The sequence below is a fragment of the Euprymna scolopes genome, chromosome 2 (genome assembly GCF_053919585.1).
Source record: "Euprymna scolopes isolate OS-2025 chromosome 2, ASM5391958v1, whole genome shotgun sequence".
Taxonomy (NCBI): Eukaryota; Metazoa; Mollusca; class Cephalopoda; order Sepiida; family Sepiolidae; genus Euprymna; species Euprymna scolopes.
Window position 1 is genome coordinate 15,211,731 of NC_136483.1, and position 27,647 is coordinate 15,239,377.

General features: G+C 32.1%; 1 protein-coding gene across 5 annotated transcripts in view; it reads left to right on the top strand.

Annotated features, from left to right (window-relative positions):
- LOC145288909 (putative nuclear hormone receptor HR3) overlaps positions 1-27,647 on the top strand; it is a 938,903-nt gene that overhangs the window by 749,327 nt on the left and 161,929 nt on the right. For all 5 annotated transcript variants that reach the window (XM_080136367.1, XM_080136371.1, XM_080136368.1 and 2 more), the window contains one exon: positions 4,021-4,106. In XM_080136367.1, the coding sequence (XP_079992493.1) occupies positions 4,021-4,106 (86 nt within the window). The remainder of the gene's footprint in view (positions 1-4,020; positions 4,107-27,647) is intronic.

Here is a 27,647-nt window from a genome sequence, read left to right on the forward strand (position 1 = left end):
ACAAATGTGGATAGTTCTTACGCTATAAAGACTATTAGAGGGAATTCTCTTGGTAATTTTATCCTTTTGTTCATCAGACAAGTTCAAATATTGCAAGGAAATGTCCCTCCTTACTACAAAACACTCTTCACATATTTCATCATGCGAAGATTAGGCAAGCCCGTTCCACAGCAGATACCCTAACTGTAGTCTCTGAACGTATATACCATTCACAGGACAAAATGAGGGTAGAGCGGTAGCCCTCGATATATCTAAGGCTTTTGACAAGGTATGGCACGATGGTCTTCTAAGAAAAATTAGATCATATGGTATCACTGGAAGAATACATAATGTAATTAAATCCTTAAGAGAAAAGTCCAGGTTGTCCTCTACGGTCGTACATCTAAACAATATGACATAAATGCAGGCGTACCTCAGGGGTCTATCCTTGGACCTTTATTATTCCTCATATTCATCAATGACCTCCCTGATAAAATTGTTTGAAATTTTCTATATTTGCTGAGGACGCCACTCTTTATAACAGGCACGAGGGGAAAACAAATGAATATTGTTACGCATCGGAATACGCTGGGAACGGCGAGAGACCAATGGGCGCAACAATAGAAAAAAATAAGACAAAAAAATGACGAAAAGAGGTGAATGGGAGGGGATGGAATATCTTGTCTCAGGACACGGGTAAAATATATACAGGACAGCAGGACTCATGAAATAACAAGACAAACGTAAAATGAAATTTTATAAATTTTATTTAAGGACTAACATTATCTAAAGAATAGGGGGTGAGAAAATAAAATAAAAACATAAAATAAAATAGCAAAAAAAATCAACCTTTTGGGAAGGGAATTCTGTTCTCTTATGTAATTAATGGAGTCAAGTAGAAAACATCGTCCGTATTTTATAAAGCAAAGAAAATGTCCATTATATCATGTTCAGCGTGGACTGATGAGGGTAAAGGAGAGAGAGAGAGAAAATAGCAAAACGGTAGCTTACTGTTCGCCGATACGCGCGTTTGGTATATTGTCTTGTTTTGTTTGTTTCTCATTTCAGCCGTAATTCTTATTTCTTGTTGCTAAGTATCATCCACAGAATATTCTCATAGTTTCCTTCGTTGGTGAGAGCCACGCAGCATGCGTCTAGCTCCGTCGCTGGTCGGGCACCAAAAGAGGAAAAGGGCTCCAAAAGATCTGTTTCCTGTTCCTCAACTGCACATGGCAGAGAGGGGAGGGGCCTTATCCCGGGTGTGTTTACTGCGATATCAGCAAAGGTGAATTGTCGTCATAGTTATTTATAGTTGGGGCTGATCGACCCTTTCTGTTCATGTCTACTCCTTCTCTCTCTTTCTCTGTACTTCCCCACCCCTTTCTCTCTGTATTTCCCTACTCTTTCTTCTCTCTGTATATCTCGTTATTCCCTCACTTGCAAACTTCCTCGCTGACAAGTTACAAAATAAAACAAGCGTAAAATAACAAATACGGATGATGCGTGCTCGACTTTTAAATATTCTTTAAAAACTTTCCCTATAATTATATAACAATATATAACTAAGGAAATGGCAGAAACACTAGAGGATGACCTCCAATCTGTAGTGGAATGGGGACAAAAATGGATGGTCACATTCAATGCTGCCCAGATTAAGCTCGTTTTTTTTCAATAATTACAAGAAACCTTCACTACCACCAATAGCAATGGTCAAGAACACATTACCCGAAAATACTTCCTTTAAACTCCTCTGCCTAACCTTTACAGAGAACATGAACTGGAATAGATACACTGAGAGCATTGTCAAGGCTACTGCGAAGAAGGTAGGCTCTCTCTACCGTGCTAGAAAGCTACTTACGCCTGAAAGTATCCTGTACCTCTATAAGGCAACCATTCACCCATGTATGGAGTACTGTTGTCACATTTGGGCTTGTGCATCTGCTACTTGTCTTTCACTCCTTGACAGGGTTCAAAAGAGAGCCACCCACCTGATAGGTCCTGAACTGTCAAGTGAGCCTCAGCCTCTGTCTCATCAGTGAAATGTTGCATTCCTCTGCCTGTTCTACAAGTACTTTAATGGTGAATGCTCTGACGAACTACAAGCACTTGTAGTTCTTTGACGTGAATACCCCTGACAAGCAGCTAAATCCCACCCCTTCACTGTAGAAATCCCTAGGTGTAAGAAAGCCTTCTACTCCAATAGTTTCTTCCCCAGAACTGCTAGACTATGGAACTTCCTTCCGGGATTCTGCTTTCCCAACTGTACTGACATGCAAAAGTTCAAGTGTAATGTGAACAGACATCTTGCTACTCATCTCCTTTCATAATACCCCTGCAATTTATGTCCCCGATAGTAGCCCCCTACTTCAAAGTGCCACTGTGCCTTGTTTGAGGTGAAAATTGAATTTTAAAAAAACCAAAAACAAAAAAAAAAACCAGTTGAATTTTAAATTGATTCAGCAAAAAAAATATACTCATGTGGATTTTGCATTAAAATATCAAGATTTTTATTTTCTGCAGTAAATTTAATTTTTTTCTGCACAATGTTTAATTTTTAGAAATTGTATACATGATTTGATTTCAAACACGTCATCATTTTAAAATCATGCAAGATCATCCAATTATTTAGTAATGTTTGATTTTCTTAGTCAATCTGTAGTCTTTATTCAAATTCATAATTCAAGTTATTATAGACTTGTACTTAAAATTATGAATGATTATGGATCATGCATATGTGTTATGGAACCGTAGAATTCTCTATTAATTTTTTCCAATATCTAAGAAATTGATATTTTATTTGTAGTAAAATTAATGTTAGCTAATTTGTTAATCTTTTTCATGTTTTAAAACTGAAATATAACTTTTTTCAAAATGTTAACAATTAAGATGAGAATTGACAAGTTGTATTATTTAGGTTATTCTGATTTGTATTTTCATCTTGTTGTATATTCACAATATGTACATCATTTCAAATTTGGAGAGGTAGACCGTTCTCATTCCATCAGTTATGGCAAATAGAAGTGTTAATTTTATTCTTATTGTTGCCTATAGTAAAGATTGAACCTTCAACCTCCAGAGACAGTTACGTAGAACTGATTGGTAATGAATGCCTGACAATAATTAATGGTGTTCACTGGTGACAATTTCCAGAACTGTCCATCTCGTTTTATTATCATTGCAAAGAGTTATCAAATTTATCTGGAAAGAGTTATCAAATCTTCTTGCTGGTAATCTTTCAGGAATTTCTAACTGAACTTTTTTAAAAATCTTATTTTGAAAACAAATAAGAATATTAAAATCTGCATATGAAGAAATCTCTAATATTTTGAAGGACAATGTGCAAAAGAATGTTTTATTTTTTTAATTTTCTTTATCAAGACAGGCATTGTAGGATGACGCCATAATGATATAATGTTACTTGGATGAAAGCTAGGGAGGTGTATCAGGACATCCAATAAGTCTCTTTTTTTTATTGAATCTGGAAGTTTAAAAATGGTGAAGATAAGTCTGAATTTGTAAATAGCAACATCTCATCTCAGAAATATCATATGCAGTTTTTTTGCATCTAGTTTACTTTAGATTGACCCTGGTTAAGAGTAAAGTGTAGTATCTCTTATTATGCTATACAACTACTGTTCTTGATCAGTGAAAGAGAAATCCTTCTAGATTGAGGCAATTTTAATTTGTGTCTCAATCTAGAGTGCTTCTTTTGGGAGCTGAATTTTCCTTCATATTAAAACCAATATGGTGTATAACTGTGTCCTTGATGAGAGGCAAGTAAATAACGTAAAATATGATTAAAAAGTTTTGACAAATATTTAACTGAAAGTTTGGAGTAAGTACGAAATACTAACTTCATTTAATTTCAGAGTATTTCACGTGAGTGAAAATTGTCCACATACACACCCCTTTTATTTTTATTTTTTAATTGTAAATCATATGAAAAATAAGTGAAATGCATGTTTTGTATTTTAAGAATCGTATTTGAATAAAAATCTAAAATAGTTTAAACTAATTATTACTCTGTAAAATTTTTTACAGCCCAGATAGAGGTGATTCCATGTAAAGTCTGTGGGGACAAGTCGTCTGGTGTACACTATGGTGTTATTACTTGTGAAGGCTGTAAGGTAAGAAAAATGTTTCAAATGATTTAACCAATTTTTACTATAGATTTGTTGATTGGTTTTTAGGATATGTCTGACTTTAGAGTATAACATTACTGGTTACATCTTAATAAGATGATTATGTAAGTCGATACTAACATAAAAATAACTTGTATTAATCTAAGACAGATTTTATCAAACCGAATTTTCATATGATAATCACTTAAACTGTAACTGATTTACTAAAGTCCAAATTTTGTAATTTCAATGAAATATTTTTCTAGTTGTGACTGCGGTCAGCTTTTAGTTGAGCACTGTCTGTTCATTGAAACAGATCACAATCTATTGATACCCCTCACATACATACCTTATATCATTCCTTGTTTTTTCTTGACTCTTAGAGTTTGAAGATTACAAAGTTTATTTATAACAGGTCAAGGGAAAGCTGTCAGTATTAATTCATTTTTTTTTAAATAAAATTCAATGTTTTTATCACCATCAGGGAATAAAAGAAAAGTGAATCAAATGAAAATATATCAGAAAGCAAACCTGTAATGGACAATAAGAGCAAAAGAAATGGAAGAGGCAAGATCAGATTGCAGAAAGCTCATGTCCTATTTTCGTTTTGTTATGACTAACTTGGTAATAAAATTATATTTATAATAAAGTATCAAATGTTTATAATCCATATAATCATTCACTAAATGAATAAATTTTTGCCACCTATTTTCATGATATTAATATAAAAACAGGTTATATTTATTTAATTTTATGACACGGGATTTTTAAATATTGTATGTAAGGGTATACTGATTAATCAGCAGGTAATCGGCCACTTTGCCGAGTAATTGATAATCGGCCAATTTGCTAGCAAATTACTTTTCTCTTTCCTATTAAAGTTAAATCATTTCATCACTGCCAAGTGACTTATCAGATAGCTTTGGCACATTAACATAGTAACTACTAATTTAACTTAACATTTAATTAAGTGTCTGGCAACTACTATCGCTTGTTTTTATTAAATAAAGACTAGCATGGATACCCAGCGTTGCCAGGGTCAACATGAAGTTCGGTTTGGCCACACCTGCTATACTAAGAATATTGAGCAGTTTTTCATTATCATATGTCAACTCCATCGTTACCCCAACAAAAACTTCAAAAATAAAAGAACGAATGAAAACACAAAAATGTAATCATCAATTTATGTTAACCAAAATACATGTTTTTATGTTATAAAAATGTTGAGTTATGACTTATTGTGTTATTAAAAGAAAAAAAAAATTAGCAGTTACAATGTCAAAAAAAAATGAAGAAAAAACTGGCAAAAAAAATTAAAGCTTTTTTTTTTTTTTTTTAAATAAAGAATCGTAGTTGAATTGGATTATTTGTTTATTTTAAAATAAAAATCCACTGGACCACAATGTTAATTGCGAAATCACGGAAATTATTTTATTTGAACTGATTCCTAAAATAATGCTTAAAAGTTTGTGTGATTTATTTTTAGTTTGATTATCCGCCGAAAAAGAAAACAAAAACAAAAGGAACAAAGTTTGCGTACAAGGGAAATAACTCAAACCATTTTATAAAAAAATCAATGTCGGTAAAAATAAATTAAATATGCTATCGATATAAATCAAATTTAAATAATAAACTTAAATAGAACACTTAAAACAATTTTCTCACTATAAACAATAACTAACACACCGCTAATTAATAAAATCGATTTTCCTTAATGTAATATGCAAATCACGTCACCTCTTAATTGTATATTTGGCAAGAATAATACTATATATAGGAATGAATGAAACTGTAAATTAATGGACCTTTTGTATATATTAATCAAATTGTGAACAAATAAACAGACAGGAATACGAATTTATATATATATAGATTACAAAATACAATTTCTAATTCTTAAATGAATATAATTAAACAATTAGATAAGATAACGAAATTATAAACCAAGTACAAATTATAATTCTTTAAGTGAATAACTATAAGCTGAAGTTCTGCACCTGCTGCTGCTCTACTTCATCTTTTATTCTAGCTGCCTGCCTCCTCTGCTCTCATAGTCTCCACAGTATTTAAAGTTGAATACTTTTAAGTTGTAATGTAAAAACATTAGAGTTTCTCTATTCTCAGGACACAGCCTGTTTCTCATAGGTTCATACACACATTACCACCTGTAGTAAAGAGCTCAGTCTCCATGATGATGGTGGTGGTGTGCTTAAATATTTTGAAGCCAGTTTACTCAGCTGTGTCTACTTCCACCACTGAAATGGATCATCACCTCTTGTGAGTAGTTATAAAGCTATGTAATGGTAAAGTTCTTTTGTGCACTTAACTATAAGGGATTTACTCCTTTTGAGTTTAGGTTGTGATTCTTGAATTTCTGTTGCAGTTTCCAGGTTTAACTCCGCTTCTACCTGCTCTAAATTTTGATTTGTTACTGTAGGCTTATTCAAAGCTAATTTATCAAACCGGTTTGAAAGAGATAGTTTTACTTTCTCTTTGATCTTCTTGACTTGACACAGAGCTTGAAGAAGTGTATCTTGCCAATTTTACTTCATTATCATTAGTAGAAAGTAGATGTAGAATCCAATTCTTAGTGTTTTCCATGTCCTCCTTTTGAAATTTAAATATGAATCTTGGATCTAGAAAAGTAGACACAAGTTTTTATCATTTAGATAGGATGAAAATCTTGTTTTTATTGAATTGTTCAATAGTGGTAAGGATTCCACTAAAGTCAGAAATATGAGAATTAGATTGGACACCTTTTGAAAGAAATAACCTCAAAGCTAGAATTGTAGGTATTATCGATATGGTTGAAGTTCTGTGACTTGCTTCTTTGGTGATTTTTTAAATGGATTCAGTAACTGGACAATTTTTTGTCCCCAATAGCAAGTTGTTAAGGTAGGAATTTTATAGCGTCGTATGAAAAAAATTCGGTGTGTGCAAATCATTCTGCTTCTACATATGTCACGAAAATGTCCTTTCTGATTAATATTTACCAGATAAAAAAATATTCTGTTCTAAAAAACAGCCAAGTTTGTTTGCTTATTTTAAAATTGATAAACATTAATCAGAAGAGACTTTTTCTGGGCATTCAACGTAAAGCAGCATGGTCTGCACAAACTGGAAATAAATCATTTTAAACAATCACAGTGTTAACTTAAACAAAACCAATACAAAAATAAAATAAAGATGTTAAAACAAAAATTAATAGTACTTATGCATAGAACTTTTTTGGAAACGATTTCTTAACATGTGGAGGAGAGGGTGTTTTTCTAACTAGTCTGTACTTTCACCTAACAATTTAATAAACAATGCAAAATAAGTGATTTGTGCCACAAGCATTGAAGGACAACTGAAGTTTTTTCTCTGTATGTGTTTGACTGGAGAATGGGGTTGAAGGAACCACCTTAAATGGACAAATGTGATCAATGCCAAACGAAGAATTCAACAGAATCACAAAGAAATATCAATTGTTTAAAGAACTCTATCATTGATAACATGCAGTCCTTACTTTTATTAAACAAAGTGAAAAATACTACATAAAATTATTACATTTTCTTGAAGATACTATTTAAGAAGTACATGGTGTAAAGAGCTGACATTTGGACGAATAGCATTCTACAGTATGTATTGATTAGGCATGCAAAATTCCAGATCTTTTAATAGTTTTTGTGATATGATTTTAAAATTAGTATATGTTTATGATATTTGGTACTTTATTTCCGCCACCAAAATTGAACATATCAGCATTTTTATTGACTTATAATGAAGTAAGTTTAACTGGAATTGTTTAAAGAAAATAGGCATATTAATCATTATGTATATAATTATATTAAATGTTCATATTTACTATCATTCAATTCAGTTTTATTTGATGATACTTTAAAAATTATTCATCAGTGCAGTTTTGCTATTATAAATGATGCAATCTTCACTTTTCACACCTCAAAAATGAAGGCCGAAATTAAATTAGAAATAATTGTACTTTTACTTTCTATTGTCTTATATTAGGAGTGATGAAAGCATCTTTTGTGACATTTTTACTGGTTACTTTTTTGTCAGTTTCAAAGTTGCCATATTGTAATTTACACATGTTCGTGCTTCGTCACCCTCAGCATGGTAGTGTATCCTGCTGATCATCAGTGGAAAGTAGATGTAGAATCCAATTCTAAATATGTTTTCTATGCCAATCTTTTAAAATTAATATTTGAATCATGGGTTTAGGAAAGTAGACTACACAAGTTTTTGTCATTTACATAGGATGAAAATCTTTTGATTGATAACTTGAATTCTTCAACAATGGCAAGGGTTCCACTAAAATCAGAAATACTAGAATTAGATTGGACAGCTTTTGACAGAAATAACCTTCAAGTGGACTCAGGAAATGAATATTTTTTTTTTTTACATAGGCATAACCACTTATCAAGGCCCAGAGACCACTTAAGGATAAGGGTTAAGAGTGTACAGTAGTCAATTGGATAATATAGTAATCGTTAGTAATGGAAATTCGGTAAATTGTTAACTTAAGTGGAATGGCTCATCAAGAACTTGTTTACATTGGACTTGAAGACAACCATATTGTAGTCAGCTGGAAAGCAGAAAAACGGGAGACAATTCCACAGGCGTGCAGTTCTAAGAAAGAAACTTTGTTCATGGAATCTACATTTAGGTTTAGGCACAGATAAAGAGTGGGAGAAATTATTGATAGTGTTTTCAGCTAGATGAGTGTTTCTTGTGAAAGTTTGGCATGGGGGGGGGCATGGATTGAAGCTCAATCGAGCACTTTCCATGAAAATAACAATACAGCAGAGACAAACTCGCAACATCTCTTCTGTGAGAGAGAGGTTGCAGGGAAGAGAAAAGAACATCTCCTACGAGGCTACAAAGTCTATTTTGAACTCTAGCAAGACAGGACAATATTGATTCTATAGTTAGTTGGTATTCATTGGAGGCTCATAGTTGCTGCCGCTTGTTCCTGAAATATCTGTCCCTGAATAGTCATTGTTTCCTTTTCTTATCTGTAACTTTTGCTTCTTTTGAATGAACCTTTCTAAGATGGTTTAACATTGTAACAGTTTTTGCTGATTTACCACCCTTAGTTGTGATGGTTTGACATAACTTGCAAGCAGCTGTATTCTTATTTTTGAGATTGCCATCAAAATGCTTCCAGTAGAAACTGGTTGCCATATATGGTAAACAGTTTGATGGTTGAAGGTTATTGTTAATATTTAGTTAAGTAATTTAAATACATAAAAATTTATGTCTGATATCTAATTAGTAATTTATCTCAATAAAATATACATTATCTAAACCAGAAAAATAAAAATATATATGTAATGGTAGCAAGAGTCCGAAAATGAGGAACAAGAGTATGACTGAAGAATGCTTTCTTTTCGGTTCACACATCACCAGAATTTACTGTGCGATTCCTCAACATAAAAACTGAAAGATGAATTAATGATTTTCTTTGACGGTGATTTAAAATAAAAAAAATAATTTGGTAGGACGAGAAAGAAGGGAAATTACATCTATTTGCCTCAAATCCAGTACGTTGTAAAAGTCTACATGTTAACAGCGCATTATGCCTGTTATCTGATGTTTTAGACAATGCATGTCTCTTTAATAAATTTTCACTGGCAAGTAAAAGAGTGAGTTAACTTGTCTTCCTTTCCAATATAATTAATATTATCATTTATGACAACAGAATTTGCTGATAAATCGGCAAAAATTGGCCAATTAATTGGTACTCTGCCAATTAAGTACTGCAAACAGCTTCTAATAAATTAATATTCTGTAATGTATATTTGTAATTAACATTGCCATATTTTTATATTTACATGCAATATTTTCGTCAATATTAAAATGTCTCATGGTGTAGATACATTTTCAATTTTTACTTACAGAAAATATAAAAATTTATGTTCAAAACAAATTAAGTATAAGGCCATCAAAAGTTAGGGAAAGGAGTTTTGTTAATCCTTACTCTAAAGTGATAAAAATGTATATTTTCCTTAACTAAAAGCATCTTAGTCACTAAAATACCATATTTACACTCAGAGGTTTGTCCTATTTAAGTGGGTATGTGTAAAATGAATGGCCAATTCCCAAAATGCATAAACATTTTCATCCTTCTCTGCATTTAAAAATTCACCAACATTTATGAAATAAATTAATTTTAATGAAATTTTCAGTATTAATTAACGATCAGAGAATATAATGAACCAGCAATTGTTTTTAAAAATCTTAGTGAAAATGTATTTTGTTACTGAAGTTATAATTTTAAGTACTTAAAAAAAAAAACTGATTTTATTTTTATTTTTTTTATAAAAATTAAGCATCATAGATGTTAAGAATTAAAAAAATATTTTTGAAGCATTATAAAAAAACCTCTAAAGTCTACTAATGAAATCGATATAATTTGAAGAAAAATTAATTTCTCAAACTAACAATATTGAATTAAGCATTGTTTATTCAATATTTTCACCCAAAAAATATAATTGCAAAAAATATTTCATGTGATGTTGATAACAATTGTCACAAAAATTTCAAATGTAATATATATTTTACTTGTATGATTGAACATGTAAACATCAGCGTAAGAATTTTTTTATAATCTTGAAATTAAAAACATTTTTAGTTAAGAACCAGGATTACAAAAAAAAAAAAAATTGATTTGAAAATGGGATTATTTCTACTCACAATTAATTTGTAAATTAAGTACAGATGGGAAACATTGTTAAAAAAAAAACAAATCATTCCACCCGCTGTATTCTATTTAATCTATATATATAAAAGTGAAAATGTATGTTTGTATGTGTGTCCGCTAAAAACTTTCGACAGACACGACGAAAATTCACAAACTCGGTATCATATTGAAGCCCCATCCTTCGCACAAAAAATATCGAAAAATTGGCCAAAAACGTTATTTTTTTTCACCCTGAAATTGACAATTTTCGACAGGGGGGGGGGGTCAACAAAAACCGTCCCCTCATGACGACAACCGGTTCTACGCATGTGTCAGATGACGTCATGACCTGATTTACTTTAAATAGTTGAAGAACTGACTAAATTTCATGTACGTCGTGTTAGTTCAGTTGGTTAGCGCGTTGGTTCGTTATCTAAACGTTTTGGGTTCGAATCGTGGTGTGAGATGTCTTTTTATTTATTTTTATTTTTTTCAATTTTTTAAATTTAAATATTGAACCAGTGTTATTTAAGCCATTTTCCATGTAACGTTCGTTTTTTTTTTTTTACTTCGCTTATTCTTAGCGACACCCCAAAACACCAGGGTACCCACCGATATTTTAAATTTTAATATCGAAACAGGCTTATTTAAGCCATTTTTCATGTGTGTTTTTATTTGGGGGGTGGGGTTAACGTTCGTTTTTCTGTTTTTTCTTTTTATTTTTTTCGATTTTTACATTTAACATCGTTTGTTTACCTTACGTTAATTTTTGTTTGTGTTTTTTTTTTTTTAATGTTTTGATCCCCCTGCTAAAGTGTTAACATTCGTTTTTATGTTTTCTTTCTTTACTTCATTTATAACAAACAAACCTGGTTATTGACCTCATTTGCTGAATAGCTATTGCTTACGTCGTCGTCGTAACGCTCTACGACTTCCGTGCGGGCATCTGTCAATTTGGTTTTTACTTAAATAAATTCAAACATCTTTCAGTAACTCATTCTGGCTGGTCAAACGGTTCATGTTTTTTTCACATTTTATTTTCAAACTTCGCCTCAGGGCTTCGGGTTCGACCCCTCCCCCTCGGTTTCTTTTATATTTAAGAGCACACACACCTCCAAACACCCGGGAAATGCCGGGTACTCCCACTTGTCTATATATATAAAAGCGAAAATGTATGTATGTATGTTTGTGTCTGCTAAAAACTTTCGACAGACAGAACAAAAATTCATAAACTATTGAAGCTCCATCCTTCGCCCGAAAAATATCGAAAAATTGGCCAAAAATATGAATTTTTTCACCTCGAAATCGACAATTTTCTATAGGGGGGGGTCAACAAAAACCGTCCTTTCATGACTACGACCGGTTCTACGCATGCGTCAGATGACGTCATGACCTGATTTAGTTTAAATAGTTGAAGAACTGACTAAATTTCATGTATGTTGGGTCATTATCTAAACGTTTTGGGTTCGAATCGTGGTGTGAATTTTTTTTTTTCCGATTTTTTAAATTTAAATATTGAAGCAGGGTTATTTAAGCCATTTTTCATGTAACGTTCTTTTTCTTTTTTTTTTTTTTTTTTTTTTTTTTTTTTTTTACTTCACTTATTCTTAGGTTTTCATTAACACCCCCACCCCTGATCACACACACCCAAAAACACCCGGGGTACCCATCGATTTTTGTAAATTTGTAAGGTTCGTTTTTCTGTTTTCTTTTTTGTTTTTTCGATTTTTACATTTAGCATCGTTTGCCTTACGTGAGTTTTTTTTTTTTTTTTGTGTGTCTGTCCCCCCCCCCCCCTCCCCCCAAGATTTTTTACAATTTATTTAACTGTCAAATTTGGCTGAATTTTCAAGTTTTCATAACCGCCATGAAAACATTTTCTATCGTAACTTTTTTCACCTCTGAAAATACATATTTTCCTTTTTGGAACTTGAGTTTTGTTTTTCAAACAATTCAAATGTAATTGGAAACTTATAAAAAAAAAAGTTATAAACCAGCTTTTATGACCATGGACTCTCAGTTTTCACCATTAAATTGTACGTATCTATAATTAAGATAATCTAAAATTTGTTGGAAATTTTTATTTTTTCATAGATATAAAGTGAGGGAGGGCAAAAAGCAAAAAAAGTTTGGTAAAACCCTCCCAATCCTCTCTAAATAATAGACCGTCTATTGTTTTCCAGTTTATTCAGAACTGAAAACAAACAGGCCTTTCTCTAAATGGGAGTGTGATCTAATTGGAAAAGAAAAAAAAATTGTCAGATGGAATTGAAGAATGGGTTGCATCTTACCAAGATAAATACAATTTGGGGGAGTCCGAGAACAAAATATTGGAAATGGGAGAGTGGGCATTTTGGAGGATTTCTCTTATTGAGTGTCGTAGGTGATAAATAATTCACTAATTAAGAGGCTGAACTTACCCAAAGAGTTAGTTTGACAAAACCAAGTATGTATGCCATGCTCATATGCATATTTGACCCCTTTTTATGCACACAAGCGTGCTACTTGTATTTTAAAAAAAAAAAACACAATGTAATCTTCTATGGCATCTGATCTTGATCTTCAGCTGGTGCTTAAAGAATGCGATCAGATCTTGATCAGCAAACGATTCAAACTCTTGATCTTCTCTCGGACATGACATCCACATCACCACTCACGTTATGGCCAGGATCATGAGAAATGCCATTCATCTCTGTCCCATGCCAACTCGATTTTGTTGATTACATAGGATACATTTAGTGGCAGAGATTACTTTTCTTCAATGCAAGCAGTCACATCATTGACATACCTCAGAATTTACAGCATTTGAGGAAAGTATGCTCAAGCGTTTCTTAAAGTGTGTCATAGTGGGGACGTTTGAGTGAATTCTACATTTCAAAAAGTGTTTGGCACAGAGGCATACCACTCCAGTCATCATATGAATGGACTGTCAGCAAACTCCTTCATTAATCCTCCATGGAATTCTTTTATAGAAAACTGAAAGGTCACTGAACCATGGAAGTTTTTTGAGTGCGACTTAGGACTCTGCCTAACTGTGATTTGTCCTTTGGTTTATAATAGCTCTTATTTGAATGGTCGAAAATTAGGTTGAGAAATGCGATATTGATACAGATTCTTTTGTCGAAGTTTGACCGGGTAAAATCAGTATCTTGGCATGTCAATGATAGATTAAATTGAGTATCCCCATTGAATACTGACCTGTCTGCATACTCAGTGCTTTTCATGTTTCAGGAAAGAGAGAATAGAAGGCAGTGGAAATAGGAATCTGTAAAGGATGAGAGGAAAGACATAAATGGCGCACGCCTTAGCCCTACCTTTATTCAATCAAGGGAATTGAGATTCTCTTGATTTCATAAATTCTCTTTATTCCTACAGATGTGCTTTTTGAATTGAAATGATTGCAATTCCCAATTGGTGAAATTACTTTTTATTTTATGCAGCTTTTCTCTTTAGTGCTCAAAGATTGCAAACTGAAGTTGCCTATCCGTTATGTTATACTCTTTTATTGCAATAAGTCTCATCCTTAAATGTACTTTTAATTTTAATCTTTTTTTTACATGTATTTCATTTATTCAAAGATAATTTTTTATGATAATGCATATAAATTTACAGTTAAAATTTTTTTCAAGTTACCAAGATATAACTATAGACAACATGGGAATATTTAAAGAGACCATGAGAATCGCCTTTTTTGTTTTAACTTTAATAAAACTTCTGAAATGTATTATGTAATAAAAATGAGAGTATCATGAAAATTGTTTTCACACCTGATTTCCATTACCAAAATGTAAAGATGTATATACATAATGAAAGCCAACAACTTTAGCATCAAAAGTAACTATAATAATCATGCAGTTTTACATAACCAAGAGGTAACTAAAAGCTAAAGATATGATTGATCCATTTGTACTTTGTTGAAAATTCTTTTTATAGTGTTCATTAAAGATTTTTGTTTCAGTTTTTGTCATATATTGCTAAACTAAAATAATTTGTGGTGCTTACTTAGAATTAAACTTTGTGAGATTCCCATCTCGGGCATCACCAAATGACCAATCACCAATGTCTAGACCAGCAGTGTGCAGGTCTGAAGTGTTTTTAGAATTTTAGCATGGTAATGAAACACTGTCCAATCAAATTAACCCTTTCATTTTGGATGCATAAACATATATGCAGAGGTGGATGTCACATGTGAAAGATTGAAAAAATTAAAAATCAATTTTGAATCGGCTCTAAATCGACTGCTGAAACAAGGGCGAATGGAAATAAAACAATTTTTTTCCTATTAAAATGCTTTCACTGATGAAGGGAGAAAAACATTTGACTTTTAATTAGTGGTGGGATAATTAATCGGAGTCGTTAATCATAACAATTGTGTATTTTGGGGGGGAATTGGAATTACGTCATTAAGAATACCTTAAATTTACGATTCTTTCATTACGATTCTCTTATATTTTTAAGTTGACCTGTTTGTTTGAAGTGAGATTAATGCTGTCAAAAATTTATGATAAAAACGTCATAGAACTTTTCATAACATTTAATGATATACAAGAATTTTATTAACTACTTTAAAGGTAATCTTTATCTTAATGAGTTTTCTTATTCCGTCACATACATAGGCGCTGTCTGTTTCGAAACTTCGAGGCCCATGATTAGTTATGTTTGCACTATTGCAAAACTTTAGGGGCCGCGAGGTAACATTGTTTTCATTTGTGAGCAAAGTTTATTTATGTATAAAACAGCCTAACTACGTCAAGTCCTTAAAAAAGTTGATGAATACTTAACCCTTAGAGAAAAAAGATTTTGCAGTGCTCTCATTGCGAGTAAATCATGTTAAAAATCAGTTTTTCCAACTGGTGACTAAAAAAAAAGGGGGGGGTGCTTATCTTTTGCCAAGTTTTTTTTTTATTTTTTTTATTGATACTCTTCCATTAGTAAATGAAAAATGTCTCGTCAACCTTTATATATTTTTAAAATAAAACAAGCAAAGTCAAATTATTTAAACAATAAAAGCTTTAATAGAACAATGCGATAAGTGAATTTAATTTCTTTTAGAAATTTACATTTCATTAAAATATTCTGCGAATGAAACAATTAAACATTTCTTTTGGAACTTCTTTGCACAACAAAAACAAAAAAAAAATGTGAAAATTTTATTAAAAAAGGACAAACGTTTAACTTTTTAAAAATCCTTTGAACACTAACTTTGCAAACTAACTAGTCACTCAGAGCTGTTCAACTAAAGGACTGTAGGGGCTTGGTCGACATTCACCGATGCCTGGTATCACAGTCGTGATGTGAGCATAGATAAATGTTTCCCAACCCCTAACAAAAAAGAAAAAGATTGTCAGAAACAGCATTAAGGTGGAGGCAATTTCAAAAGTTCAATAAATGACTTCAAAAATTTACTTTTTTCTATAAAAAGACGTAAATTAAGACATTAAATAAGAATAAACATTAAAGGACAATAAGTATGTAATTATATAATAAAAATAAATATAGAAATAAACTAATGGTAAATGTTACCTTATGCTACAACAGAACACTGACCATTCTAATTTGTTTTTTTAGGGGTATTCGAGGTTGCTGACAACGAATCTGATAATCAAATCCGCTGCAAATTTACCGTTTGCATGGTATGAACCCCTAGAACTTGAGACTATTTTGTGCCATTTCACTGCCTTCGGTAGTGTTTTCTTACATGATATGTTCGCGTGCGAACGGGCATAGTGGGGTGTCTTATATCGCATAGGAATCTTTGAGCGGTCATTTCAAATCAAGTTTTTAAAAAAAATGTGGTTTATTTATTTTATTTTTTTTTTTTACGTAGTTTTAATGCTTTTTAATTGATCTAAAAAAAAAAAAAAAAGTTTTCATGAGCGGTTTACAAAAACATAATCACCAAACATGTTTATCGTTCTTTTTTGGGGGTGGGGGTATTCAATTATAGGACTTGTGTTGTTTAACAGGTGCTTCTGCAGTTTAATTAACTGTTTTTCCATAAGTAACGCGCCGACATTTACCATTTCACAAAAATTCTGTTTACATTGGGGCGGGGGGGGGGGCGTGGTGGTGCTTTTTTGTGAAATGGTAAATGTCGGCGCGTTACTTACGGAAAAACGGTTAATTAAACTGCAGAAGCACCTGTTAATGGAATCCCCCCTCCCCCCAAAAAAAGAAAGAATGACAAACATAAAAATGTGTTTGGTGCTTATGTTTTTGCAAACCGCTATATTTTTTGATCAATTAAAAAAAGCATTAAAACCTATGTAAGACAAAAAAAAAAAAAATGAACCACATTTTTTTTTTTTTTAACGTTCTTATTAAAAAGATTCTTACACAATTTGATAAGACACTTCACTACGCCCGTTCACACACAAACGTATCATGTAAGAAAAACACCACTGAAAGCAGTGAAATGGCACAAAATAGTCCCAAGGTTTAGGGGTTCATACCATACAAACGGTAAATTTGCAGCGGGTTTGATTATTAGATTAGTTATCAGCAACCTCGAATACCCTTAAAAACAAAATTAGTGATCAGTGTTCTGTTGTAGCATAAGGTAACATTTACCAAACCAATTTATTTAGATTTAAAAAATTACATTATTGTTAAAAATATTTTTTTAAGTCAAATAGGAATAATTTGAGACGATTGAATATAAAAGGCTAAAAATTTAATCAAAGATTTAGTTATTTTTAAATTTCATTTAGAAATAAGAATATTCTAGAAAGTGGAATAAAAATCAGTTAGCGATTGAAGCTGCAAAAAAAAAAAAGTTAAATTTTAAAGAGTTATCGAAGATAAAGAGAAAATAAAACAAAAAAATGAATATCAAAAGATAAACAAAACATGTTATTCCTCTTGAAATTTGGTGTTGTATTTTTGTTGAATTAATCATGACTTTTTCTTTATATTTTTTAATATATAAAATAACTTCTGAAATTGATTGTTATTAATTTCATGGTGCATGTTTAATTCATGGTTAAAATATTTGTTTTGACTTATCTTCAATGAAAGAAATTTTACGAAAAAAAGCAAATTGTTTTCGAAATTCCCTTAATTGTATTTCCACTTTTTCGCTGAACCAAATTTTTTCACTACACAAAAACTTTCGATTATATAATGGTATATTTCAAAACAACAATTCCACGGGAATTGGAATCATACTTTGTATCGGAATTGTTAATCAACATTTTCCTGGAATTAGAATCAGAAAAAATTTAAGAAGCGTCCCAACACTACTTTTAATGGGACATAAAACGAATCTTTTCGTCATAAGAGATTAAAATGTTGACTCGAAATTGAAAATTGCCGTATCTCTGAAAGATATGAATGGAACATGTGCATATTTATCGTAGCGTGCATGTCTCCCTATGAGGATAGAATTTAACACATGATTATCCATTGGGGATAGTGGCAAACAGCGTAAATTCGACATATTCAAGGAAGGCATAAAACCATATTATTCAAGCATTGTGAATTTGATAGATTCAAGGAAGGCACAAGGTCATATTTGAGCATTCCACATATTCAAAGAGGGCACCATACTGTTATGAATTTCAAAATCTAACATCTAAAGACTTTATTAATCTGGATATACAATCAGGGAAAAGGTTGAAGAATGTATTTCTCTTTCTCTAAATGTATGAAATCAAGAATTGAAATAACTAATGAAGGAAATGTGCAAATAACCCAAATGATTCTTCATTTGCAATGATTGTAATTAAGGCCACTTAGAACAACAATAAGAAGAGAAATATACCAGTTGTTGTAATACTCGAATAATTTAAAGAAATAAGTTAATATCTTATGTTAATATTTATTTGAAGTCAGACACAGGTAGAAAAATGTTGAAATTTCTTTTCCTCAATTTCATAAGTGGCTAGTACTGTTTTAAATCATAAACGGAAATTCGAGTTTAACAAGATGGAATAAGTCTTTTCAGAAAGAAACTTTATCAAATTAAACTAATTTTTGCAAATAACATGCTGTAAGGTTAACTGGTAGAAACTGCTAGCCATAATCAAATATTGATTTGTTAGATGCATTGTTATTTCTAATTGTGAAAATCCAACCAACTTTATATATTTGATTCATCAATTATTTAATGAAAAAACACACACACACAGACTAGCATAAAGTATTAAAATAAACTTTCAAAAAATGAGTTTAATCATAAAATGTACTTTGGTTTCTTCATCTATAATTCAGCCATTTTAATTTTTTTGTTAATAGTTTAAACAAAAATAAATAAATAAAAGCAGGATAATTTTTTGTTTTTTTTTTACCATTAGGAATTTGAAAGCATTTACACTGTCAAATGGAATCTTCTAAAAACTTTTTAAGAGAATCCTCATCGATTAAAAATTAAATTATTGGATGCAAATAGCTTCCAAAACTTAGAGATTATACAATTGTAGTTTTATAGCAATGTGATTCAATTAATAATTTAATAACCCAACTATACTGCAATTTAATTTAAACAAAAAATAATTTGGTTTAAGGAAAAAAGGGGGGGGGGCATAATGAAAATAAAAGTAAAGACTTGGGCAATGCTATATAGATACAGCTAGAATGCTACAACGACTTTGCCAATTAAAAAAAAATGCTCATTAATTTAACAGCTGTCAAAATACAAGTGATCCTTCTGTATGAAGGTAAAACTATTACTTGTAATGCCATTTATCTATAAAAACAGCTGAAAGTTTTAGGCGAATTTAGTAGTTTGATAAAATTGCTTTAATGAGAATCTTTTCTAGAGAGAGAGAGAAAAGTCTTTTGTGAAGGATAGATTTCTTACTGATAATCTAGTAAAAAAAATATGTAAACAAAAAAATAGCTATAGTTTTTTCTGTTAGTAGCAAGTTTAACCCTGAAAAAGTATTTGAATGGAATTTAGTATTCATTTTTTTTTACTTTAAGTATAAATACACTTGTTACAACTAGCCACACTGGTGAATCATAGACAAACTCTCTGTATGATTTTATATCAAAATATGTGTGTGACATAAAAATCAATTTGTCAAAATACTGAGGCAAAACAAAATTTGAATATCCTGTCTAGATACCTGGATGATTCCATGCTCATACTTATTAGTAATCAAATACTCAATTTTTTTTAGTGTTCAATTTTGAGCTGAATTGCAGAAACAGATCATTCCAGGATTGCACTTGCTGTTAGTTTCTTTTTGAAAACCAGCAAAGTGTCTTTGAAGTTGCAGAAATGTCCAATTGAAGATGAGTGTTATGCTACTCATAAAAAAAATAAGGAAAGATTATCTATGCTGGTATATACATGTATTTCACATAAATGAGAACACCATTGTAAAAACAAGATGTAAGTTGGAGGTTGACCATACTAGGATCTCATGATGACCAGATTTCATTCTGATTGCACATTTGTATGTTGGAAGAAAAAAAAATGAGCATTACAAGTTTTTTTTTTAGTTTAAGGTTAACTTCTTAAACTATTTTTTTACTAAAATAAATTAAAAAAAAAAAAAAAAGAAATTATGCTATTGTTATATATATTATTCCTTTTTTTTCTCTAAATATAAAAAAAATTAAAGGTTTACACACTGGCATAAAAAATTTATATCCCTTTTAAAAAATATCGTCTTCAATAACACTAGCTGGTCTGGTGTGATGTGGATGTTCTGGATGCTTAATCAGTCAGGAATTGAAAAAATTTGAATGTTTTGTAGTATAGGAATTGAAGACAAGCCAAATTTCTCATTTTTTAAAATAAGTTTTGTTTGTTTAAAACAATTTAACATTGCTATTATTAATGCTAAAATGATTTATTTTGAACTTTCAGTTAAAATCTAAAAAGTTTTATATCATAATATCATAAGAATTTAGTTCATGAAGCAAATAGATAAATAGAAAAATGTGAGATAAAGAATATAGGCAAAAATTTTACAATGAGTTTGTCAAAATATTGTACACAATAAATATAAAATAAACATTAAAATACATAGCAAAAAACTATAGAAGTAGATGACCATCAGCTAAATACCCCTCTAATGTGATTCTATTCTTTTAGCCAATTACGTGTGAATATCTTGAAAAACATGAGAAAATGTGGGAAGCGTAATGTGAAATGATCACCCATTTCAGGGTGAGTGTTTAACAAAATAGTGTAAGGGCAAAGAAATAGTTTTTTTTTGGGAGGGGGATAAAGGCATTAATATTGTTTTTTGGGGGGAGGATTAAAAAAAATCAACCCTTCTTTAACACTACCAATAACCCTAAATCCGGATGGCACCAGCATCCAAATAAAATAATTCTCCTCCTCCTCCTCCCTCTCCCAAGAACTAAAATATGGTTGAAACAACAACGAATGAACTTAAATGCTTTCAGTTCAATAGTGTGTGTGTGGGGGGGGGGGATAATTTTGTGAAACATATTTCAAGATTTTCTTATATGGTATGACACCAAATGGATTTAACCCTTATCCCCAAGTGGCTTCTGGGTCGTGATAAGTGGTGACCTCCATGTAAAAAAAAAAAAAAAAATGGATGTGCATGTCATATCATCTTGCAAGTGTTCTGCTAGAAATGAACATTAAAATCATTGACTTCTTTCAAAGTGAAAAGAAAGACAGTTTTCTGGGTTTTTTTTTCTTTTCTTTACAGCATTTTCATTTTTAAAATACATGCGTCATTCCAAAAGTAATGCCTTCTATTTTTTCCACATGAATGGATCAAAGGGAATTGCAAATTGCATAGTTATGATGACTGAACTAATACAATCATAACCTGAACATTTCATCTCTCTGTTGCAGATATTGACTGTGTGAGACTTGTGGTGGAACAAGATAAGAGGATAAATGAGATTTCGAAGCAGTGATCGCTACATTTTGATTACAAGTATTATTATTCTTTTGTGTAGATAGAAAAAACAGTGCAAATATGACAATACATTTTACTTATGAGTGAAATGTACAGTTTGTAAATGTTTGAATGTAAAACCTGATTTAATTGTTAATTCCCTCAACTCGTACAATTACCACCCGTTAACCTTGGAGAAGGCATTTGGAAACAACAGTGCTGAGATGTCAAAGGCATCGATCAGAATATCCTGTTTGCAAAGGGATTGTTTGGATTTTCGTTTTTTGCCAAGGATGGTTGTCGTGCCACAAGTAACAGTTATAAGAATTGTGCAACTAAGGGCAGCAACTCGCCATATGGCTATTATTAAACTGGAAGTTGCTAATGAATTGTGTATGTGTGGGCTAGCTTCTCCTGTTACCAGAATTTTGCAAATCTGTTTTTTACAGACTCTAAGAAAGCAACCTGTCATGGACGTGCATCAGAAGCACATTGAATTCCTGGCAAAGGTGCATTTAAAATGGTGGTGACTATGTAGAAAAATAAATTCTGGAGCACAAAAGGTGACTCCTTTTAATGGTACCACTCTATAGCAATACACATGAAAAAATTGAAATTGCTTAAAATATTTTTTGGTATATATAGAAAGAGCTTGATAGGCTAAGAAATAATCTTTAAAAAAATTTTAAATTCAATTAAAATTACAGAAGTTTTAACTATTTTTGTGCCTCACACGTTTGGATATTTTCCCCTCTTTAAGACCATATGCGTTTTGTCACATTTTTTTACACTACTTTTTCAGTAAAAATGTTATATCTTTGTTAAAACACAAGATTAAGCAATGAAATTTACCATATAAGTGTATTTCTGTGCTAAGAATTAGAATATGCTACTGAAAATCTCTAGTAATTAATGGTCTCCAAATAATCTGCAGTAAATTCATATAAATATGCTGTAATTCCTTAAAAATGCCATGTATTCATTAAAAGAAAAGAAGTTAAAGAACTCAAAGCTTAATTGTAATGCATTTCATATACAAATAACTGAAATCGAAATCTAAGACTGTTTAAAAATGGATATATTGCAATATTTCTTTAGTATTATTGTCGATTAATACCCTCCGTTAACCCCTCACCCCATCTGACCACCTCTCCAAAATATGTGATTTTACCTTTGTATGCAATTATGTGTGAACATCTTGAAAAACTTTAATGAAAGATAAACAAGTATTATTTTATTTTTTAATGTAAAATGATTCCCCACTTTGAGCCATTCTAGCATTTTAAGGCAGTCAACCATTTTTTTTTTCCTATAGGAGATAAACCCTGTGCACCTTTTTTTTTTTTTTTTCTAAAGAAAATTATGTGTGGTTTTAAGAGGGTCTTTGTGCAATTGGAGAGGGTGGAAAGGTTGCCACTCTGACTTTGGGTTAATGATACAGCTAAAGGAAATTATATGTGAACATCCTGAAGACTTGATAGAAACAAAACAAAAACAATTTTAGAATTTAGAGTGGGGGTTGGTTTCACATAAATTTAATCTATATATCTATAAAAGTGAAATTGTCTGTGTGTGTGTGTACATTTCCCTACCAAATAACCCTGTCAATTTTTGGTCTAGAGACTCGAGATTTGACATAAGAGGTATTGAGATTTGGGAAAATCTTTTTAATCGGTTTTTGGCTAGGAATTTGTCTGTCAAAGTTCAACGATTTGACCTTTGAAAACTCTACCAAACTCCTCTGTCAATTTTAGGTCTAAACACTTGAAATTTTAAATGTAGGTTACTTGGATATGGATCAAACATTTTGATTTGAGCCCCCCAAAAATAAATGTATTGAGGTCAAAATTGGTGCCAAAGTTTAAAAAAAATTGATCTCTGTGGTCTTTACCAAATTACTCAGCCAATTTCTAGTTTAAACATTTGAAATTTTACATAAAGGGTAATCAGAGATAGGGTAAGCTTTTTAATCAATGTGGGTTGAAAATTTGAGCTGCCAAGGGGTCAAAGTTCAAAAGATTTGACTTTTGCGGTGTCTAGCGAACTTCTCAGTCAATTTTGGGTCTAGACATTTGAAATTTATACATAACAAATATTCAGATATGCGGCAAGCATTTTAATCAGTTTTGGGGCTAAAATTTGGCTGTCAAAAAGTCAAAGTTGAAAGAGTTGACCATTGGAGATTCTACCAAATTCCTCCGTCAATTTTGGGTCTAAAGACTTGAAATTTTAGATGTAGGTAACTTGGGCATGGGTAAAACTTTGTATTTTGATTTGAGACCAAAAGAATAAATGTTAAGGGGTTAAAGTTTAAAAAAATTGACCTCTGCAGTCTACGAAATTATTCACACATTTTGGCCTGAACATTTGAAATCTTACATAAAGTGTATTCACACATAGGGAAAGTTATGAACAGTACATAGGGCCCAAGCAAAGCCGGGCTGAATTGCTAGTGTAAAATAATTCACCATTTCGAAACCATTCTGGCATTTTAGGACTGTTGACCAATTTATTTTTTTATAAGATATAAATGACTGGGATAGCTTCCGTACATTTATATCTGATCTACCTCTGCATTCCATGTTTAAAAAGGATGTGTCCTCTATAGTATTAGACCTAACTGAATGGTTAATTGTAGGTATTGACCATTTCATACCCTCTAAAAAGTTTCAGCAAAAACCTAACAGCCAGTCATGGTTCTCTCCAGAATGTGCTGCTGCCATTGCGCACAGAAATCACTTTTTCCACTGCTTCAAACGTAATAGATGTATGGAAACTAAAGCCGTTTTCAGGACTGCCAGCAACCATTGTAAGAAAGTAATAAGGAACGCAAGAGAGTTGTATGCTCAATCTGTTAAGTCCAAAGTAGCTGAGCAGCGGCTTGGTTCCCACCAGTTTTGGCAAATAGCAAACAGAATCCTGAACAGAAGCGTGTGCTCCATCCCAACTATTATCAATGGATCTGAGGTAATCTCGTCAGCATCAGACAAAGCCAAACTCTTTGTCAAGAACTTTGCAGCTAATTCTACCCTTTGCGACCAAGACCGCCAACCTCCAATATTTCCTCTTGTATCAGAAAACACGCTATGTGATATACGTATATCTGTACGTGATGTTGCCAAGCTAATCAAAAACCTTGATTCCAGTAAAGCAACTGGCCCTGATGGTATTCCAATTATAGTACTCAAAAAACTTCAACCTGAACTAGCGCCCATACTTACAAAACTGTTTAAACGTTGTCTTAAGGAGAATAGTTTCCCATCTCCCTGGAAAATCTCATCAGTATGCCCTGTATTTAAGAATTCAGGTGATCGCTCATCCCCCTCTCAGTACAGGCCAATAAGTCTCCTGTGCGTCATGAGTAAGTTGCTAGAATCTGTATTAAATACAGAAGTAATCAAACATCTCAACAAAAATAACCTTCTTAGTGACACTCAATATGGTTTCCGTTCTGCTAGATCTACAGCAGATGTCCTTACAGTTATATCGCATAGGATTAGCAAATCTCTCGACGGTGGCAATCTTTCTAGGGCAATTGCTCTTGACATATCTAAAGCCTTTGATAGGGTATGGCATAAAGGTTTACTTCATAAGATCGCTAGCTATGGTATAGCTGGAAAAGTCTTCTCAATTATTAAATCATTTCTTTCTGATAGATTCATAAGAGTAGTAGTTGAGGGGCAAAAATCAGAAGCTCACAATATTAATGCCGGTGTCCCTCAGGGATCCATCCTGGGCCCAACTCTTTTCCTGATCTACATTAATGATCTTCCAAATCATATCCTTACATCATTTGTAGACATTTATGCTGACGACACTACCATTTATGGTACCACATCTAAGACAGTAAACGAGCAAGTTCTCTCCGATTCTCTCTCCTCTGATCTTGAGCACGTAGTACAATGGGGAAAGGAGTGGCTGGTTACTTTTAATGCATCTAAAACCAAGCTTCTCTCTTTACATCATCAACATTCTAATCCACATTTGTCATCAATTGAAATGAATGGCTCTCGTCTTCAGGAGGCCTCAAGTTTTGACAAGCTTCTGGGCTTGACCATTACTCCTGATCTTAAATGGAACACGTATATCAAATCTGTTGCCAAAAAAATGGTGGGATCTTTCTATCGATCCAGTAGATATCTCACTGCTGATGCTATTCTCTATCTATATAAGAGCCAGGTACGTCCAAGGATGGAATACTGTTGCCACATCTGGGCAGGAGCTGCTAGAAAGAACTTGTCCTGCCTTGATAGAGTTCAAAATAGACTTCGTAGCCTCGTAGGAGATGTCCTTTTCTCCTCCTTGCAACCTCTATCTCACAGAAGAGATGTTGCGAGTTTGTCTCTGATGTATCGTTATTTTCATGGAAAGTGTTCAACTGAGCTTCAATCTATGGTCCCCCCTCGCCAAACTTTCACAAGAAACACTCGTCTAGCTGTAAACACTATCAATAATTTCCCCCACTCTTTATCTGTGCCTAAACCTAAACGTAGATTCCATGAACAAAGCTTCTTTCTTAGAACTGCACGCCTGTGGAATTGTCTTCCGTTTTCCTGCTTTCCGGCTGACTACAATATGGTTTTGTTCAAGTCTAAAGTAAATAAGTTCTTGATGAGCCGTTCCATATAAGTTATTAAATTTACCAAATTTTCATTACTAATGATTACTATATTGACCAACTTCTACTGTACACTCTTTAACCCTTATCCTTGAGTGGCCTCTGGGCCTTGATAATGTGGTGATGCCTTTGTAAAAAAAAAAAAAAAAAAAAAAAAAAAAAAATTGTGCACTTCTTTAAGGAAGGATTTTGTAGAAACTTACGTGTAGCTTACCAAAGAATTTGGTTTGGTGAGGCCCTTGTCACTTGGACTTAGCATTATTGTTGGGGCGAAAGAAGATTTTAGGAGGAGGGAGAGGCTTGCCGCTCCTACCTAGGGTTAGAGGTAGGATTAAGGGAGACTTTTTTAAGAGTGCTTAACACCCATATTTACGATTAGTGGGTCATAATTATTGGCTTTTGAAAATGTTATGCCTTAGATTTTGAACATCAAATTACATTTAAATATGTAAGCTTACATAATGAGGAGTGTGAAACTTTACAAGAATTACGACAAAAATGAATTTCATTTAAAACAAGGGATGTCACTAACAAAAAACATGACATTAGGAAAACTTAAATATTTTTTGCTCACCTATTTAAATATCAAAGAGCACTTTTTGCTAAAGCTGACAAATCGTTCGCAAATTTTGGATAAATTTGGTTTTTATTTTCAATTACATTTTTTGTCCAAGTGACACATTATTTTGTTAAATTTTTCAGTTTAAGACGTTTTTTTATTTCTCTACTTGGACTTCGGGCCAAGATCACAGTGTAACATTGTGATCCTACATTTCACCTTTTCTGTCCTCTGTCAGTGAAGGAGAAATCGTTCATGACTGAGAAAATTGTTTGTTCCTATCCAGATTGCCCCTTTTTGGGAGCTTGATTTTTCTTGTATTAAAAACTGACCTTGTGTCTAACTCTGTCCTTCATTACAAAATCTTACTGAAAACGCTGCTTTATGATAACATTTTTATCACTTTATTTGCTTAAAACTCTTTAAAATATATAATTTGCATTATTATGTATTAATTCATTTGAAAGTATATTCATTTCCGAGCAAAATGGTGGTATTTTGAGAACTTAAGGTGCTTTGGTTTTTAAAATATGATGATTTTAGCAGAACCCCCTTAAAATCTGATTATCCAAAGCGTTTTATCATCTGTGTGTATTGCTACTTTGTAGCTATTGAACTTTTGGGGTTAAAAAATAGACTTTACTTTTGGAAAAACTCTCATATATATATATGTCCTGTTTAGATATGTTCAAGTATTTATGAAAAAATGCATGTAAAATTTTGTCAACTTATGCCGGGCTTTATTTCCAAAGAGAAATAAATCTCTCACTATTTTCAATCAATTACGGAAAAAACATTTGAGACAAAATAGTTAGAAAAATCTAGTTGTGTAATGTATGTCCCTTTACTCCACCGC